This window comes from Xenopus laevis, chromosome 9_10L, assembly GCF_017654675.1.
Source record: "Xenopus laevis strain J_2021 chromosome 9_10L, Xenopus_laevis_v10.1, whole genome shotgun sequence".
Lineage (NCBI taxonomy): Eukaryota > Metazoa > Chordata > Amphibia > Anura > Pipidae > Xenopus > Xenopus laevis.
The window spans coordinates 86324246-86345424 of NC_054387.1; the positions used below are offsets into that span (position 1 = coordinate 86324246).

The 21179-nt window shown below is 36.2% G+C and overlaps 1 protein-coding gene across 1 annotated transcript in view; it reads right to left on the bottom strand.

Moving 5' to 3' along the window:
- Positions 1-21179, bottom strand: part of LOC108701858 (potassium voltage-gated channel subfamily H member 8) — a 224621-nt gene that overhangs the window by 61645 nt on the left and 141797 nt on the right. The window contains exons 4-7 of the mRNA XM_041577236.1: positions 17775-17908; positions 9760-10006; positions 7485-7642; positions 6893-7085 (exon numbers count right to left, since the gene is read on the bottom strand). Of these exons, the coding sequence (XP_041433170.1) occupies positions 6893-7085; positions 7485-7642; positions 9760-10006; positions 17775-17908 (732 nt within the window). The remainder of the gene's footprint in view (positions 1-6892; positions 7086-7484; positions 7643-9759; positions 10007-17774; positions 17909-21179) is intronic.

The following is a 21179-nucleotide window of genomic DNA, read 5'->3' on the forward strand; positions in this document are numbered from 1 at the left end:
TGCTGGGAGACAGGGCTGTAGTTGTGTCTAGGCTTATACTCGAGTCAATATGTTTTCCCAGTTTTCGTAGGTAAAATTAGGTACCTCGGCTTATACTCGGTCGGCTTATACTCGAGTATATACGGAAATCACTTGTTTTAGATGATGAACTGAAACGTGTGAATTTGTGAATCAATAATAATATGTGTATTTGAAATGACATCTATAAAAACACTTTTTCCAGCAGCTTTGTGCCTTTATTAGTTATGGAACAGTTGATGACTTCAACTAAGAGAATTCCTTTATTAGGGGCAGCAGGTAGGAGTCCTATCGGGCAGGGGCGCTTTGCCAATGAACCGGAAATGCAGCTCTTCTAGCGCAGAGAGTGTAGTTAGGCTCTCTGCACTAGCATACTGGCCCTCTCTGCCACCCTTGTGGACCCCCTGAACTCCCTCAGGAGCAAAAAGGTAAGCGCACAGGGGAGGGGGGGGGGCAGCAGCAACTGCTGCAGCCTCAGGTGGCGGAGAGGCCAGGATCACCCCTGATCAGGGGCTTAGTTCAAGTGGCGTGGGGGGTGGGGACAGTACTGCCTAGAAAAAGGCTATGACTTCCCATTAAAGCAACTCAATAAACTCTATCTACAATAACATTATGTAATATTTTCTATATAATGATTGTTTAATATTGTCATCCCAACTGTGCATTGAAACTCTTAACACTTAAGCATTTATTCTCACTGCATAATTTATAATGATTCCCCTGCTTGTGTTTACACCTTGTAAAGCACTGTGTATATATTTGGCGCTATAATAAAGTACAATGGGAAGAGATAACAATTTAGTTATTGGCCACTGTAAGAAAAAGTGATCAGTTACAATTCTAATATTATCTCATGTCAGACACGAAAGTTGGCTTAGTATTATTCTGATACATAGCATTTTTGTAACACTTCTTGGCTTCTTAGGGTTGAGCCAGAGGATTTTTAGGACATGAATTTGTTAAATGTTAAAGCTTACATTCTGGCCAAACTCCATTCAATAGGCTGCACCTTCCTTTAACACTGCCTGTAGTACTCACTAGCAAGATGTATATGATAATAAAATCTTATTCAATTCAATGTTATACAAAGCAAGGCTGACATGAAAGGAAATCTGGTTACTCTGTGGTGATATTTAAAGGGGAACTATCGCAAAAATTTAAATTTATTATAAGCTTCAATGTACTGAAATAAAAAACTTTCTAAATACAATCTAAATACAAAGTCTGTACTGTTTCTGAAATAATCAAGTTTATCTTTACTATTCCTCTCTCCGCATCTGTTTCTCTTCATTCTGTCTTCATGCAGGAGTTGGGTATCAGATAATCATTGACAGTTAGATCAAATATATCTTATAGGGGGGCTCCTTTTGCCTAGAAGATGTATTCGTTTGTATGTTTAGTTTTATTTAAATTTATTTCGTTTTTTTTAAATCAGCTCTCCATTTTGGAATCTGCTAGTTGCTAGGCTTCAATTTAAGATACCAACCAGGCAGTGGTGTGAATGAGAGAATGCAAGATGAATAGGAGAGGGATGGATAGAAGATACATTATTAAAAGAAACTATAAAATTTTATTTTTATAGAACAATAGCTTTTTGATTGTGGCCCCCATTTGAAGGCTGGAAAGAGGCAGAACACAAAAGCAAATAATAAAAAAACTATAAAAAATTAATGCCAGTTGAAAAGTTGTCAAGAATAGGGTACACAATAAAATAGCATGACAAAGCACCCTCTGTCTGCCAACTTAGGTTTTACTTCACAGGCTGATTAGTCAGCCAGTTGGTACTAATTCTGCTGGTAGCCCTCTGTACCTGGTCTGAGACTGGCATTACTCAACTGATTTCTGGCATCTACTCCAGTAGCATATAACACCTAATGACCCATTAGTTTTCTACTCACTAGTGTAGTTATACTGATAAAAGCAGAATATGTTATTGGTTGCTTTAGGTAAGCTCATTGTTGCTAAGTTTCTATGTTCATACGTTGCTTCTTTTTACAGTGATGTATTTTTAACAAAACTGGCCTGGTCAATATCCATTTTAATGCCGAAGCAGTAGGGATGCACCGAATCTACTTTTTTAATATTTGGCCGGATCCTGAATCCTTTGTGAACGATTCGGCCTAATACCAAACTGAATCCAACCCCTAATTTGTATATGTAAATTAGAGAAATAAAGGGGAAAGAGAACCACAAACACGTGCACTGTTTAAATAAAATTTTGATAACTTGTTTGTGTGATGAAAAGTCTCGTAATCTTTTGGATTCGGATTTGGTTCGGCCTGGCACTGGGAATGGGCGAATCCTGGATTCAGTGCATCTCTACAAAGAATGCCTGTACTTTCTAGTCTCAATAAAAAGGCTATTTGAGGTTTAGATCATTGTTTTGTTACATTGAAACTGCTGTGAGATGATAGACAACTTCTAAACAACCTTCCTGGGCATCATTCCAACCGCATGTCTTGATTTGCTACACAATTAGGAAGTTCTATTCTGCTCACACAATCTCAGGAGCCTAAAATGTGGTGAATGGGCATGTCCCACCCATTTAACACTTCACTGAGATGTGCACCTGCCCACATACCTATATTTCTTACGTTGAAAGTCTGTACAACCAGGGAAAGGATTCTAAATTGTTAATCCATCAGACACCATTTACTATTTTATCAATTTCCCCCCCTTTGTATTCTGCCCAAAGCATGTTCAGCTACAACGCAAATGGTGTTATTATACACATTCACTTTGATATATTAAAGTGTCAAACCCTTGAAACACACACATATATTTTCTCCATTAACTACATCAATAGTGCCCATTATTCATTTACACCTAAGCAGAGGCTGGTTAAAAAGAAGCTTCTAATCTCTATGACTTACAGTTTGTTACATTGCTTTATGGACATTCAGTGCAGTGTACTGACCAACATGATGCTTTGTACAGAAGTATAAAAACGTAGTGTAAAATCTCATTGCTGCCATTTAATCAACATGTTTCGTGTATGAATAATTGTTTATGGAAGCTATTTGTCTATACAATTGTATGGTATGGATGCATATCTCTATAACGGGTTCCACAAATAGGTATCTGTATAGGTTTTGCACTACAGTTATATGAGCTACTTTATGCCCTAGTTCTAAATATATTTACAGGTATAGGATCTACTGTACTTAGCCTTGGGTAGGATCCAGTACAATATACTCTTTTATTATTACAGAGAAAAGGAAATTATTTTTAAAAATTAGAATTTGCTTAAAATGGATTGTATGGGAGGTAGCCTTGCCAACATTTGGAGCTATCTGAATAACGGTTTTAGGGGTTAGAGATCTCATAACTTTACTACTCCTTCTAGACAAAATTTGCAATGTAAAGCACAGCAGAAAATGTCAGTACAGGTATAGGATCCCTTATACGGATACCCGATATCCAGAAAGCTCCGAATTACGGAATGGCTGTCTCCCATAGACTCCATTTTATCCAAATAATCCAAATTTTTAAAAATGATTTCCCTTTCTCTGTAATAATAAAACAGTACCTTGTACTTGATCCCAACTAAGATATAATTAATCCTTCTTGGAAGTTCAATGTTTAAATTAATTTCTAGTAGACTTAAGGGATGAAGACCCAAATTACGGAAAGATCCGTTATCCAGAAAACCCCAGGTCCCGAGCATTCTGGATAACAGGTCCCATACTTGTATTATAAATGCCAGGAAATAAGTACAATATTACATTATTACATTATGTGGAGAAGAGTAGGAGAAGGGCTGCGCAATTAGTAATCGGACTGTAAGGGGCACATTTACTTAGGGTCGAATATCGAGGGTTAATTAACCCTCGATATTCGACCGTCAAAGTTAAATCCTTCGACTTCGAATATCGAAGTCGAAGGATTTAGCGCTATTCTTTCGATCTAACGATCGAAAGGAATAATCGTTCGATCGAACGATTAAATCCTTCAAATCGAACAATTCGAAGAATTTGAATCCATCGATCGAACGATTTTCCTTCGATCAGAAAGAAAGCCTATGGGGACCTTCCCCATAGGCTAACATTGATGCTCGGTAGGTTTTAGGTGGCGAAGTAGGTGGTGGAAGTTTTTTTTAAAGAGACAGTACTTCGACTATCAAATGGTCGAATAGTCGACGATTTTTAGTTTGAATAGTTCAAGTCGAAGTCATAGTCGAAGGTCGAAGTAGTAAATTCGATGGTCGAAGTAGCCAAAAAAATACTTTGAAATTCAAAGTATTTTTTATTCTATTCCTTCACTCGAGCTAAGTAAATGTGGCCCTAAGTGTAGACACACAGATTGCTGGTTATGGGAACGGGCAAAGCAGTCACATGCTCTAAAACATTTATAATATTAATATATTTCAAGGACTTTGGGATTCATATGTATTGTAATATACAGTTTATGTATGCTCCTAAATCCTAGGCAGCATTTATCCCCAATTTTGAGATAAGTTGTCCAGCTAAGCAAGAAATTTGAAAAGGTGATTTGATAAACCCCAATATTTAATAATATGCACGCTTCTCAAGTTGTTGTGTGCACTGGTGATAGAACGTGTTTGTGCACGCCAGAATGCACATCTTAGAGGCATCATTGACATTTGCAGATTTGTCTTTGGCACCAATTTTATACAGAACTGTGTTTTGTCGGTACAGTTATAATTTTTAGAAAAACAGGTGGGAGTAGGCACATCTTGTCCGCAGTTTAATTCTACATTTCGCAGCCACTGTCGCCTTTAATACAAATATTTTATTGAAGATAATATGTATAATTTACAGTGTTAACCAATAACCTCCACTCCGAGGAGCCAAATGTTTGTATTCTGAAGGCTTCTGATGTGCTCCCTGTGAGAATCTTCAAAGAGAACAGGCGCTGCTTTCTTCCTAATGTTTGAAGATGAGTTTGGCATAATTACAAAATAACGTGCTGCCGTGTGGGTATCACTGATAGCTGTTCTGTTATTAGGGAACACAATTATCACAACCAATAAAACCTTGCTGGTTTCATTTTTCCCGTTGTTATTAATCTGTGACTTTGTGACTTTTTTTCAAAGAACAAGGTCATAAAATATTATGCCCCCTGCAGTTATGATTAGTGACTCACCAAATCTAACAATGCTGTCACAAACTACACACCTGCCATGCCAAAATCATAGTTTAACTTTTGCCCTCAGTTAGCTCAGTTTTACTGGTCACTTGTTCTGGATCAGTTGCATTAGGTCAAACACCCTCTAAAGCTCCTGGATATCTCTGAAAAAAACAGATACAGGTATGGGACCTGTTATCCAGAATGCTCGGGACCTGGGGTTTTCCGGATAATGGATCTTTCCGTAATTTGGGTCTTCATGCCTTAAGTCTACTAGAAAATCATTTAAACATTAAATAAACCCAATAGGCTGGTTTTGCTTCCAATAAGGATTAGTTATATCTTAGGTTGGATCAAGTACAAGGTACTGTTTTATTATAAATTATCATTTTTAATCGGGTTTCATTATATCGGGTTTCAGCATAAGGGATCCTATACCCGTACCACCATTTAAGTGAAGTTTGAGAAATGGTTATTGGTTTTGTCTGAATGTGAGCAGTGCATGAGCTTGTTATATGAACCCAAATGCTTCTCTTAGCAATCGTGTACAAGAAATATAATTTGTATGATACAAATGAAAGAAAGGTGGTTATTCATGACAATCATATCACTAAATAACTATTAGCTAGTTTAGGCATAAACATCATCTTAAAGACAAATTCCACTTAGTTTACTTGCTGCAATCAGGAATATACTGTGTATATATATATTTATATATATATATATATATATATATATATATATATATATATATATATATATATATATATATATATATATATATATGAAATTATTGTCTTTCTGTGATTTACACTTGGACAGCCAGGAAGTTCCCTGGAATGTCATTCTGGATAAGTCAGACTCACCTATAAACGTTTTCACATTTTTAACTTATGAATGAAATTGGCACTGATTATACTTAATATAGGGAGAATTAATAATCTTTTTCTGATGAAAAATGATATGGCTTGATGAGTATGACCTTGGCTGGATGGATCAAAACGAACTTCTGACTAGTTGCATTGCTAACTATACAGGCTGAAATGATTGAGTAGCAAAAATAAATGAGCCTCTCCAAGATAAAGCATGCAGTAAAAATAATTTAAATTGCTCCTCACTTAGAATCTTTGCCTTGGCTATCTCTTTTTAGTTTGTTATTTGTTTTTGTTGCTAAAGGGACTAAATTACATGTCTTATCTCTAAGAACCTGACAGAGGGGGAACAACCCCAAAAATTGTGACGCAATAAACACACAAGGTGCTTGCCCCCGGTTTGAATCACTATTTTTTTTCTGTAGCTACTTTAGAAGTGGCATCTTCCTATGGTCTGTTCACCAGGCGGAACCTTACTTCGAAGGGCCTGGGTGTGCACGTGTGTTTTTTCTCTACTCATCTCTAAGAACATGCATACTGTAAGCATGGTTCCTCCCTGCCTGCCTTGCACTGTCAGCTTGGTTCTGATGACATATAGGATGAGTACTGTGCCGTGACAGCAATGCAAACCTGACACTGTATGAAGCAAAAAGAACTGCAGAAGCTTGGCTCCCAGATCAAAGAGTATATTTTACCTTTTATATAAATGTTTCTTCACCATTTTGAATGTGCTCCTATTGCCGGCTACATTCTGCACAACATTATTTTGCTGACCCATGTTCATGTACTTAGGGGGCAATTTGATTATTTAAATAGAGCCACATTTCCTAAAACAAAATTTTTCAATGAAATACATGATTACAACAATGTTACTTATTTCCCATTTGTCTCAGTCCCATTCATTTTATACTGACCTATATCGTTGACCTCAAATTCCTTCTGTCCTATGAAGTACCAGATACATGCCATCCAGTGAGCCAGCAGTCCAAACATAGACATAAGCAGTGTGAGCACCACTGCGCTGTACTGAGAATAACGGTCCAGCTTCTGCAGCAGGCGAAGCAGGCGCAACAGACGGACTGTTTTTAACAAGTGAACTCCAAAATACTGAAGGGAGAAAATAGACACAAACATTCCTGCTATTAATGAGTTTTCCTTTATTATCCAAGAAGTTATTATGTAAAATGTAATCTTCTGATTTGTATTACAAAGCTAGTAACACAAGGCACTCATACTAGAAGTAGTAATCAATGAAGTAAGAAAATGATAAACAGATACTGTAGTAAGTGTTAAAGGTCATTGGCTGAAGAACATTTATCAATACTGTTATGCTATAGTATGAATGCTGCCTGCCCTCTATTAAAAAGCATGTGATTGTCTTTAATTTTGGAAAAGTTAGAATGCTAACCAACAAGGCTTTGCATCCAATATAGCTGCATAGTAACAATACTCGAATATACTCTAATACTCTACTGTAAAATTGAATTCCAGTGCAATTCTACTCACCACGTTGACACTGAATGCATAGAGGAGGTCAAAAGGAAGGGCAGCAATAAGGTCCACAAAAAACCAAGTGGTTGCATAGTGTACACATATTGATCGGGGGTCATATACCACTTGTCCAGATTTGCTAACATAAGTGGTTCGGAAATTCAGCAGGATATCTAGGGGCAGAAGAAGCAAAGCAATGGAACAGATCAGATTGTCTTTGCAAGGAACATTATTTTATATGGTGCAAGGCATTTTATTTATAACAGACAGTTCACCAAATTTCTCTACACAACACCCTTCGCCTTGCATAATTTTTTTTAGATTATGTAGTAAAATATCTGTTCACTATTTAATTAATATGTCCTATGTCCTTATGCTGTATCATGTTGCTGCCAAAATGCTCGCTTCAAGAGCAAAGGTAAGGGTTAATGAGATTTTAATGCATTTAAACGTACATATTAGATATTAAACTATATGTTATCTGTCCTTTAAATTGCAGATTATTTTTTTCATGGCTCACTGAAATATTTAGCTATGGCATTATTGTGAATGAATATCTATTTTGGACTCACCCTTCTCTTATTCTGACAAATCAAACGGACATTGGCTTGCTCATTTTTAAATAACTGAAATGTTTTTTACAGAAAATAAGCAGAGAAGAGAATTTCTCTTCCATACGGAACAGATGCCTAGAACATGGTATATATCTCATTGTGTCTCTGGAGATAACATCAAAGAGGTAATGAGCAGGAGCTCTTGAATCATGTAATTTTGTGGATTATAAGAGCCGATTCTCTCCAGGTAGAGCACTGTTACATGTGACGGTCTTTCAGTTATACGCTTGCAGGAATAATGGGGGAAATGTCTAGTTCTAATCGAACTATAACTTTCATGAACAAAGGAGGTACTTATTTATTACACAAGATATTCAATAGCAGAACACAGGCTAACACAGCAGCCTCACAGGCATTACTCGTTGGAGTCTACATTATTTCTCCTTGTTTGATCATACAACCACTATTAATAGCTATCCAATCTTGTATTCCTAAAGCATGCAATAGCAGCAGCTACTGTTACATACTACAAGCCCTCATTCAGACGGTCCCTTTCCCAGGAATTCACCCCATCCATATAGTGGAGTGCAAAGAGCTAGATCTATGAACTATTTTGAGGCTGAGAACCATCATTACTGTTGCTTGGAGGCTGTTAGCATTGCAGTCAATCAGAGGCAGAAATGTTTTGAACACTTCTTCACTTATTGAATTATGCCGTCGGAGAAAATACCTAAGGGTATTCACTGCTGATCTTGCCAGGCAGACTGAAAACCTTTTTAAATGATTGCCTTCAAATTGCAGGTTGACTTTATGGGCTATATTTATCAAAAAGTGCAGTTAGAGATCACCACAGTCCGCTAGAGTGAAATTATGCCTCTCACCATTCATTTCTATGGGATTTTTAAAAAGCTTATTTATCAAAGGGTGAACTTTCACTTTCACCCTTTGATAAATACGCCTTTAAAAAAGAAAGAAATGGAGAGAGGCGGTATTTCACTCAATTGAACTGTGGTTATCTCTAACTTCACTCTTTGATAAATAATCAAATTAACCTAGATGTTCGACCGTATGTAAATGTGCCCCGTAGTGTCTTAGCAAAGCCAATTATCATTATTGTGTATTTTGTAGCCATAACAAGTAGCTGCTACTAGTAGCTCTGTGTATCTTCGCCCTTATTCTTGTCTGCATCTTTGCAGTAGCAACCTGGTTGTGGTATCAGAGAAAGACTAGAAATAAGACTAGACTAGAAATAAGGAGATTCTTAATTGAAAGAAAACTCCATAAAAAATAAATAACACCATCAATGAAGCATGTAGCCTTACTAGCAATCTGTTTTCTGGATGACTCTGGTAACCAATCAGCAATTTATTTTCTAGCTTGGAAAGCGACTGAACACAAAGTTTAGTCAATAAAATAGATAATTTAGATATAAATACCATTTGCAAACTTGCTTAGACTACTTCTGTCCATAATGTTAATCAGTTTAGGCAATCTTCCTCTTATATAAAGACATCTTGTGCATTGTTATAATATCCTCCATTGTATATATATATATATATATATATAGATACATTTTAGTTCTTTAAAAGACCTGGCTCAGACATTATCTCTTGAAAAAAATACATGTCAATTGGAAAAAAATGATCTGTATAAACAAAAACAATTGCTATACTAATATATTAAGCTCCAGTTAATATTTGTTTTTCTGAGGTTCAGTTAAGACTGAAGGAACTTACCAAGCATGAACAGGATCTCAACAAAGATGTCACTAACGCTGGGAGGGCTACGAGTTGAGGAGGTGTCATCACGAGGGATGGTGAAGCAGACATTGTAAGGTACAGTAACTGCAACGTAGAAAGTAGCCAAGAGGATGAGCCAGTCCCAGCCAGCCTTAAATGTGCCGTAGTGCAGGAGGATGAAGCGGGACTTCTGAATAGCAGCTACTTTGTATTCTGGAATGTTGGGTTTCTCGCCAAACACATTCTACAGAAGAAGACAAATAGTTGGTTTACCATCAACATCATCAACGATTTACACAATATGAATCCCCTTTGACCTTGTTTAATATGCAAATAATTAGCAACATTTTTTTTTCATATTATTTTTGCTAGTTGGACTTGACATGGGATGTAAAGTCTGGTTTTGATGCCATAACTTTGGGGAATTGCTATACACTATAAATGTTTGATGCTTTCTGCTGATTATTCTATGACTTCTACTGTATATGTAGATTGGACACATTACACACTTATCAAATCAGAAAACCCTTGCAGCTCATTCTAACTAAAAGTAACACTGGCTGCATAAATGATAACGAAAACCTGCCAGTTGCTAAGTGAAAAACACATTACTTGTAACACAAAAGATCTTGGAATAAATCTTGGTTGCCCTTTGAAATAGTTAGGAATGCATTACTCATTTTAAATGGCATCCCTTCATCCAAGCTACAAGCATTTTTTTTATTCACTTGTCATGGGTAAAGGAAAAAGTGTTGCAGAGGAGACATGGTAGCTAAGAGAAAGATGATTAGCTGTGATATATTACCTGCAGAGTCTCTGCCACTTTTAGCACCACATAGCATGATATTCTAGATCAAATAAATGTAGACCTTATGAAAGTAAATTTTGTTGTGATAAAAATATAAACTGGCGAAATTCATTTATTTTAGGGAATCCAATATTTTGGATTCAGCCGAACCCCCGAATCCTACGTGAAAGTACACTGAACCGAATCAGAATCCTAATTTGCATATGCAAATTATGGGTGGGAAGGGGAAAACCTTTTTTACTTCCTTGTTTTGTGACAAAAAGTCACTTGATTTCCCTCTCGCCCCTAATTTGAATTTGCAAATTAGGATTCTAATTTGGTTCAGCCGGGTAGAAGGATTCGGCTGAATCCTGCTGAAAAAGGCTGAATCCTGGCTGAATCCCGAACCTAATCCTGGATTCTGTGCATCCCTAATTTATTTTATTTAGCACTGATTGCTCACTGTTCATGCCAGTTCATGGTCAAGTGAAGCTTACAATATCCATACCATATTTACATAACAGGTCAACGGGAGCTAGTTATCTAGCCTGTACATCTTCAGGACAGGAGGAAGCTAGATTGACATAGGCCTATACAGACAATGGGAGAACAATATGTGCCCTTGTTTGAAAGGACCAGGGCCCCAACTCTGCAAGGCAGTAATGATAATGACTGTGCCAAACGCTCAACGCTCTGTCCACAATGTACAGGTACAGGACCTGTTATCCAAAAGTTTGGGACCTGGGGTTTTTTTTTGGATAAGGGATCTTGAATTACCATAACTTAAATCTGCTAATAATAATTTAAAGATTAAATAAACCTGTTAAGATATGTATTCATGGGTGTCCTCATACTGATCTCACACTGATGCAGTGTCATGTGACATGATATTTGCCTACTTTATGATATTTGCCTACTTTATTTCTAAAACCCTACTGCAGTTTGTACTGTTATTTAGAACTGTGTCAGCAATAAGTCTATAATAAAGAACAAATTGGAGGTAGACTTGGATACATTTGAAAAATCAAATAAAGAATCACCTGCCCACAATATCTGCTCAGTTTGGTCTCGCTTTAGAACTCTAAGCCACTATTCCTATGGAGAAATAACATAAAACTCTTGCCCAAAACAATGTCCTAATCATACGTGACCTAGCCGTATATAAAATAAATTATTTGTTAGTCGGGAGTCCATATGGCTGATTTCGGTAGATCTCTAACTAAGCCAGAGGGACATGCCCCAGTTCCAAAGGCAATCACAATGCATGCGTTATATCAAAAAGATATATATCTCAAGGCTTCTTTATAGTAAAAACAAGTCATTTATTAGTAATCACATTAAAAAGTTTTCGGTACATACTGACCAAGTACCCTCCAGCACTTAGTCATAGGTGTCTCGAAACTCGAAAGGGTACAAACGCGTAAGGTGGGCCATGTGGGGTCAGTATGTACCGAAAACTTTAAATGTGATTACTAATAAATGACTTGTTTTTACTATAAAGAAGCCTTGGGATATATATCTTTTTGATATAACTTATGTATATAAAATAAAGCCAGAAAGTCTTCTGTTATCACTACCATAAAGCCAGAAAGTATCCTTCTATCACCACCATGTAGTAGGTATATTATTTAAATTGTCCTCTTCAACCTAAATACTTATCTTGTACACAGTTCTCGTCATTTAAGTAAGAATACAACATGGAAATTGTGTCAATTGTTTCATAATCACAATGAACATATATGAATATTATCTAACTTTACAATCCTGTTTTCCAAACAGAAGGTTCTTCTTCCAAGACTACACTCATTACCATAACTGTGTGAGCCAACTGGCATTACATGTCCTAGTTTAAATTAAAAGTGCAGTACAGGCATGAGTTCTATTTTCTGGCATGCTTGATAGTTTTATATGGATAAGGGATCCTCTGTAATCTGAATCCCCATACCTTGTAAGTGTAAAAATAATTTAAACATTAAAAAAAACCAATAGTGTTTTGTGTAATGAACTTTTTGGCACTACATTTCTCGCAACTGTTTCCCCCATGTTTGGTAAAATATCACAGTACTTTTAGACAATACATAAAGCCAATTTCATACAGTATATTTTGTAAATGCTCTATATGCATTTTGTACGTCTATTTTGTATACCCATTATTTCTCATTGTATTCATTGGTGTATAACTAGTATGCTATCCTATAAATTACCAAAGAAACAAACCCCTTTGCCCATTTCCAGAGCAGCCTTCAGGGCAATATTCTTGTAGTGTCCCACTGAAGTGGCTCAAGGAAATGGTTAATCTCAGAACATCATTTGATAAGTGAACTCAGCATGCAGGAGGCTACATGTTATCATAGGACAAATCTGTCTGGAAATTGAATTTGCACAGACTGACAACAAGCGTTCCTTTAGGTTTCCCGGCAATATCCTCTAAATCTAATTCACTTATTTGTGCTCCCTGACAATTCTGTTATTTGTTAAATAATCTCAATTATATGCTAATATGGAAACTTCTCTTATTTGCTGTTTTATGGATAGTCTGAGCTTTAAATCCCCAACACCACCTTTGTGGTTTAATCTCTTTAAATGTATACAAAAATCATGACAATAGGCAATCATATTATGAGTAAGCTGATAGTAGCTGATCAATTAAATAGAATATGCCAGGAAATGCATGGTTTCCCTTAAAGGAACAGTAACATCAAAAAAAAAAATCACATTTTTTTAAAGTAATAAATATATAATGTACTGTAGCATTGCCCTGCACTGGTAAAACTGCTGTGTTTGCTTCAGAAACACTACTATTGTTTATATAAATCGGCTGCTGTGTAACAATGGAGGCAGCGATTCATAGAAGAAAAGGCTCAAGTTACACAGCAGATAGCAGACAAACTCTGTAGAACATAATGGTGTTATCTGTTATGCACTAGTTAACTTATGCCATATAGCATTTTTTCAATTTCCACCATTGCTACACAGCAGCTTGTTTATATGAACTATAGTAGTGTTTCTGAAGCAAACAGATCAGTTTTACCAGAGCCGGGCAACACTACATGATATTTTCATTACTTTAAAACACTTTAAATTTTTGGTGTTACAGTTCCTGAACCGATTAGAATATTAAGAATATTTTGAAAATGACAGTTTTGTGACTGTGCATGTATGTGAAGAGGTGGGTTTGATACAGTTAAGTTCGCTGAATGAGAATCAATTATGTCTCTCTTAACATTTTAGAACTCGTCGCTTTACTTCTCAGTTTTTATTGTATGAAAACTACCTCTCTAAATGCAGGCTGTGTACGTGTCAGAATGTTTGTAAATTGGCACAAAGCAGCTGTAAGCACATTAGGAAATCATTGCTTGCTGGGTATTTATGAATTTCCTAGAAGAGCCCAGCACACCTACATTAGGAGCACATTCATATTCAGGTGCAACAGGCATTAAGGCTAAGCTAGAAGAGCTTGCCAGGCTTTAAATAAAATAAACAAAATCATTGGCGTCATCAAATTACAGGAAGGGTCTAGCCTGGAAAATTCTGAAAAATAATGCATATTAATGCATGTATTATTATTATGTATTCTGTCTAGGGTTGCCACCTGGTTAGTATTTTACTGGAAAAAATTATGCTAGTTGACAATCTTATTATTTGTCGGGAACAAATAACAATTTTACTGATATAAGGGATATACCCATAAAATGAGGCAACCCTAATTATAATATATACAATATGTGAATCATCAAGTTTGAATACGTCATAAATATAGATGTAAAGATTGTAAATAAAAGCCAACATTGCTAGGTCTACTAACCCTAAACCAATAGCATTTTCAGGCCACCTATTTGTAAACAATTGATAGGTTGATATGGGTTACAGACAGGTTCTAACTCTGAGCCTTTTATTACGATAGGCCTGTTATTATATTATGACCATTTATTCCACCTCAATTTATGTTGCGTTTCGTTGGTAAATTTAACAAAGCAATCTTTTTCTTTGCTGTTACAACCCATATAGAATGTGTGTGGAAATTTACCTCTATCCACAGTCCATGAGATTCTCAAGAAAATTGAGAAATACATACTAATGGAAGATGGCCTAGACTGACATGGATATTCTACACAGATCCGAGAACAACTCTTGTGGGTAGTTTAGGCTGATGGCATTTGGAATTGGTGTCCTGATAATTTTACTTTCCCCTGGTTTTTATTGCCCTCTTGCAGAACCCAGGTGGAGTTCTCAGCCTCCCTACTTTCAGCCTACTCTATTTATACCTCTACTAACCATCCCTTCTCTCCCCCTCCCTTCTCTTCAAGGAGTCTAGTAAGGGTGCAAAAACAAGTAAATAAATAGGTTAATCAATTAATAGATTATTTCTCTTGCAGACTGTGGACAGAAGTAATTTTAGAACTTCATCCTCTACTAACTACTGACTAAATATAATTCTGTCCTAATTAACATTCTATTCATGTTTTGCTGAGATTTTAGAGAGTTTTGGTACAGCAATTAAACAATCAATGTAACAGTTGTACAAACACTCTACAGACAAAAACATGATTGGAGTGAGCCAGTGTTTATTACGCCTTTGCATTGTGTGGTATACCTTCTCTTGTATCCATTCATTGATTACTAAAGTTGTTAAAGAATAATCATTTCAATTGATTTAATAACTCAAATATTGAACGAGCTCATTAAACACTCATGAACACCAGGATTCTAGCAACCTTGTATTTAACCTGTGGCAGAATTTACATTTGGAAGCGCATAAGAAAATTCAAGAATGAATAGTGCATGAATGTACAGTGGGGTTGATCAATTAAATTATATTTTTTTAGTATTGTTTATGGGGATATTTATTACAGAGCATTTGAAATTAAAAACATTTTGTCTACATTTCTTCAATGACTATTCAAAACAGCTATTTTACCATAGTTTTATGAGGAAAAACCTTGAAATACTCTTTATTATGACTAGACTTTACAAAAAACAGGGAAACAGTAATAAATGGACACCAATTGTTAGGGTTCTCTTCTGCTGTATAATATGATCACCCTGTACCACTGTATGTACCATTGTACCACTGTACCTGTACTGTATGTAATGCTTTTAGTCTAGAAAATTAGTATTCTTATACAAGCTACACAGAACCCTCTATAATATTCTAATACAACTTATCAACTGGCATCACGCTTTCTCATTTGGACTACAGATATAGGATCTGTTATCCAGAAACCTGTTATTCAGAAGCTCAGAATTATTGGAAAGGCCATCTCCCATAGACTCTATTTTATCCTATTAATCCAAATTTTTAAAAATGATTTCCTTTTTCTCTGTAATAATAAAACAGTAGCTTGTAATCCTTATTGGAAGCAAAACCAGCCTATTGGGGTTATTTAATGTTTAAATAGTTCTTTAGTAGACTTAAGGTACTTGATCCAATTTACAGAAAGATCCCTTATCTGGAAAACCCCATTTTCCAATCATTCTGAATAACAGGTCTCATACCTATAAATATATAAAATATAGAATTAAATTCAACTTCCCAAAATACTAATCTAAAGCCCTGTTATTGTACAAGTGCCAACTTTTAATGCTGTAAGTTCAGAAAGTTCTTCACTGAAAAGGGGGACACTAGAACATGAATTTATTATTTGCTACTGTAAGCATGGATGCAAGGCTATAGTCAGAGGGTACTGCAGTACCAGTGACCAGAGGAACAAGAATTAGGATGGTGAACATGATTACTGATGGTGGCTCTGCATGGTTGTCAAGATGTTATCTCTTACTGTAACTGTGCATGCAATCATCCAATTGTATAATGTGCTAATACTATGTCATTGTTCAGTCCTTTATTCGTTTTAGACATTGCATAAACTATCCAGGTAGGAATGGGGTAATAACCATTGAAACTGCCTTTGTATTGTTCCCTAATGTCTATGTAAAAGAGTCCTTTTCACACAAAGGGAAGATTCTGTTCTGCTGGGGGGTTACATTTATAATGGAAAGATAACATGGATAGCTTCATGCCCAATAGAAATAAATCTCTGCTGCTTTCTATGCTACTGCTTGGGACAGAATCCCAGAATAAGGTAACTAAATCCTGGAGAATTTGTAGTATCTTAAAATAGAGGTAAGTTCCACTTAGGAAAGATAAAGTAATTGCAAGAGTTACATGGGTATAGAGGAGACATAATAAACCACACGTTGGTCCCCAAATTAACATGGTTGAATTTGAGATCTTACTATAGTCTTCTCCACAGCTTCATAGAAGCATTTTTCTATTTGGCTGCTCTTCTTAGTAATAACATCATAAATTTCACAGGGTCAGGGACTGGTTAAGTCCTCAGATCCTTAAGAAGCAAGTAAATGAACATTAAAACAGCTTAGTTACTATCAAGTACAACATTCTGGCTTACAGGTCTACAGGTATGGGACCTATTATCTGGAATGCTCGGGACCTCTAGTTTTCCGGATAACGGATCTTTCTGTAATTTGGATCTTCGTTCCTTAAGTCTACTAGAAAATCATTTAAACATTAAATAAACCCAATAGGCTGGTCTTGCTTCCAGTAAGGAGTTATTAAATCTTAGTTTGTAACAAGTACAAGGTACTGTTTTATTATTACAGAGAAAAAGGAAATTTGGATTATTTGGAATAAATGGAGTCTATGGGAGACACCTTTCCATAATTTGGAGCTTTCTGGATAACGGATTTCCAAAAAACGGATCCCATACTTGTATTACAGAGAATTTATATTTATCTGACTCTTTGCTGTGAAAGAAAAATGTACTAATACATAAGGAAAAGACTTACAGAGAGAATGTTCTGAACAAAATATTTTATATTTATAGGAAATAATGACTTACTGTAGATTGTCCTTTTGGAAATAGTCTGGCCCTGTTCATTCATCATTAACTATATAGTAAGGGCAACTAAACTGTAACATTTGTTGTACTTAGTTTTTTTATGTCATAGCACCTCTTTAAATGTGAAAAATAAGACAGAAGATTGAAGATATAAGAATGTTGCACGATTTTGATATAAGGAATTATGTACCCCCTATTGTAAGATATAGGGATATTGTATTTTATAGGATATTCATAGCTCTTTTGTGTTATATATTTAATGGATAACATTGTTGACTATGGGTTATGTTCCTTGAATGTTAAAGTACAGTATATAGGATTTTGTTAAGAAAACTTTAGCAGGGAATAGGCTAAGCCATTATACATACATTGTTTAACTTTAGTTTGCTCTTGTCTTGTTTTTGCAGGTGCCCAGACAGATGGTACAGAACGGCTCTGCTCCTTCTGCGATTGGCATTGAATCCAGGTGGTCTGGTGTCTGTGTAGATTTCCAGATCTTCTTCTTGAAAAAAAAAATACATGATTATTCACCCAATAATTATGCCCACCAAGTTTACATATGATTGGATACTAAAGAGCATATTTAGGAGTAATATAAACAAAGTAGGAAACTTGTACCAGGTCTAGTAACTCATAGCAACCACCTCTGTAACACAATAAGTTATCCAATGAAATGCTCAGAAAAATGTTTAACGTTATTTAAAAAGAACATTTGATTTAAATTTTTTCCCACTGATTTCCTATTTTATATTCATATTTGTCAACAGATTCCACATTGCTGCAAACATTCAAGGTATTGGCGTGTTCAGGAGACACAGAACTTTCCAAATCTGCCATGTATAAATTATGCATCTGATATATGCGTTTGTATCATGTGAAACTGTTTTCTTTTTTTATATACACTTAGAAGCCCATATCTTTTTACAGGAATGGAATGACAAAAAAAATTCTAGCATATTTTGAAAGCTTAGGTTGTCCTGAGAAAAACAATACCTTGTTTTCGTGTGTAAAGTAAAAGACCCCCCCAGGAAAGTTCCCCAAAATGAAAGAGCAAAAAATTTTCAAAAACGGTCTGGCAATAGAAGTTCTAACTTGGCCAAATTGGCTGGCAGTGAAAGGGTTAATGGGCGACGACATCAACAAAACCACAGTTTCGCAAATTTTTTGCCAGTTTTGCGAATTTCGTGCCGAAACAGAACAAATTCACCCAATCACTAGAGACGCCCTTTCCATAATTTGGAGCTTTCTGGACAACGGATTTCCAGATAATGGATCCCATACCTGAGAATTTAAATTTATCTGACTCTTTGCTATGAAAGAAATATTTACTAATAAATAAGGAAAAGACTTACAGAGAGAATGTTCTGAACAAAATATTTTATATTTATAGGAAATATTGACTGAATGAAATACTGTAGATTGTCCTTTTGGAAATAGTCTGGCCCTGTTCATTCATCATTCACTGTATATTAAAGGGAAGAGACAAAAAAGAATTGTATCACATTTTTGTTTTGATTTCAAGGGTTTGTATCAGAAACTTGGATTTAGAGCATCCCAACTTGGGAGTGAGATGGGGTCCACTAGCCCTGCGGCACTACTCCGCTTTTTATGAATACAGCAAACAGGGCACTCTTTGGGGGTCTGCTATGGTGGAGTTTGCAAAAGGAGAAGGGGTCCCTAGAAGGAAAAAGATTGAAAAAAGGCCACCCTTCTCTTTAAATTAAAATTTATGTTCAGCATGGAGGCCCCTTCGAGTTTTAATTACATATAAATGTGGCTAATATTGCCCTTCCAAAAACTGGAATTTTGAAAATAAAGGTATATTACAGTATTTAAAGCACTGCTCTTTGCTTGCACTAAGCACTCTTGGACACAAAGTGGTACCCCTTGTACCTGCTTGTATAATTTATTACTGTATTGGCCCTTCAACTATATTTCCTCCTCCCCTCACTCAACCTCTTGACACTCCTAATCTCTTTTCTTTTCATTCTATACTACATCCTTCCATCTATTCAGCTGCCTTTTTCACCTGCAGAAATAGGAAAGGACTGTGAAATAGGTCAAATTGTTTGAAGCAGGGCCACTGGGAGTTTTACTGGTATCCCAGTGGGCCAGTCCGACATTGTCCCTACATCTGCTTTGTCATAACTGGATTCATTTTGTAATAATATCATCCAATATTATATTGGTGCTTTAGATAGGACCTTCTCTACTTGGTCTTTACATGCTAACAAATTACTATCCATAATTCTGTCCTTGCCAAAGTCTTCTCTATTTAGGAACACAGATATAGTAATGAGCATCTGCTATTCAGGAACAAATCAATACCTGTAACAGTAAATTAACATCAAGCTACAGGTAGATGTTTCTGCAGTCGGGTTTAAAAGCAGAGGGCAAGACCCAGCAGGAAGACACAGGCTGACTAAAAGCTAAATAAGGAGGGAGTGTCTTGAAGCATGTCTGAGTCTGGTGCCTCTTGAGAGGCTTCTGCTGGTAGAAAATGAATACAAATATGTATTTTACTTTGAAATAGATGGACATATTTTCATACTCAAGCTTCAAAAGATCTCAAGCCCAGAATATGACAAGAGGCTCATTACTAACCAATTTACAATCTAAAATATCACATTATAAATGTATAATAAAGTAGATGTTATGGGGTAGTGGGGAAGAAACAAAAGTAGCTGTACAAGTAGTGCACACGTAGCCCATGGAAACATTTTAAGGCAATCGGAGGGAAAGCCACCATACACCCATGCACCCATGCACCCTGCCTTCTGCATCTATACTGTAATGCCTATGTTCAGCAGTTATACCCCAGTTGTACAGTGAATGAGCACCAGCAGGTGATATTTTGCTTAAATTTCACACTTGAGTACCAACTGTAGCAAACTTCATCTGGGCCTTTTACATGTCCCCCAATACTTGTAGAACCTGAAAAAACACAGCGTTCTGTGTACTTTCTGATGCAGCCAAAGGCCAAGCGACAATTTCGGATGGCAATTTAAACATTTGGTCCTTGCAGGGTAAATCATTGTATTACCAATGTACCCCCACCCTTCACCCTTTGTTGTGATTTTTTAGTAGAAGAAATCCATTTCTCAGGGGGATCATCCATTCAGGGGGACCCTTATTATCATAAATACAAAAGTATAGCAGATCATTGATTAGCATATTCTCCAGAAGAAAATGGAGCCGTTTAAAATGTCCTATAAAAAACATCACACCTGTCTGATCCAGGGAGAGCTCGGAAACTAGTTGTTATTATTTTTGCTTAAGTTATATGTCATTGACTCCCTGCATTTGATAATCAAAGATACATGCTTTGCATGGGTGGTACATTTTAGGTGTCACATTTAAACTAAGGATGATTCATCTTGCTCTGTGGATTTAAACATTGTCTATATTTTCCAGAGGAATGACTTACCTCCAAAGTAATTGACCAAAATGCACGTGTCATTAAACAGCATCAGCCTGCACTCTGTACATCCCTTCAGTGACACATAACAAGGTAAGAAGCAATGACAAGAGAAACATCGAGAAGATGAGGTTACTATACTTGGAACACGTGACCCTTTAGTCTCTTGTATCTTCCGAAGGCAGACATTGCCCTTGTATTTTTATTACTATGACATTCATTAAAACCTATGCCAACCTATCATAGGAAAACAGACCATTGCAGGCATTAGAGGATCCTACCAATGTTGTAATAACTCCAGCTACCATTAGTCACTGCAGCAAAAGGTTACGTTCTTTTCAAACTGACATAATGT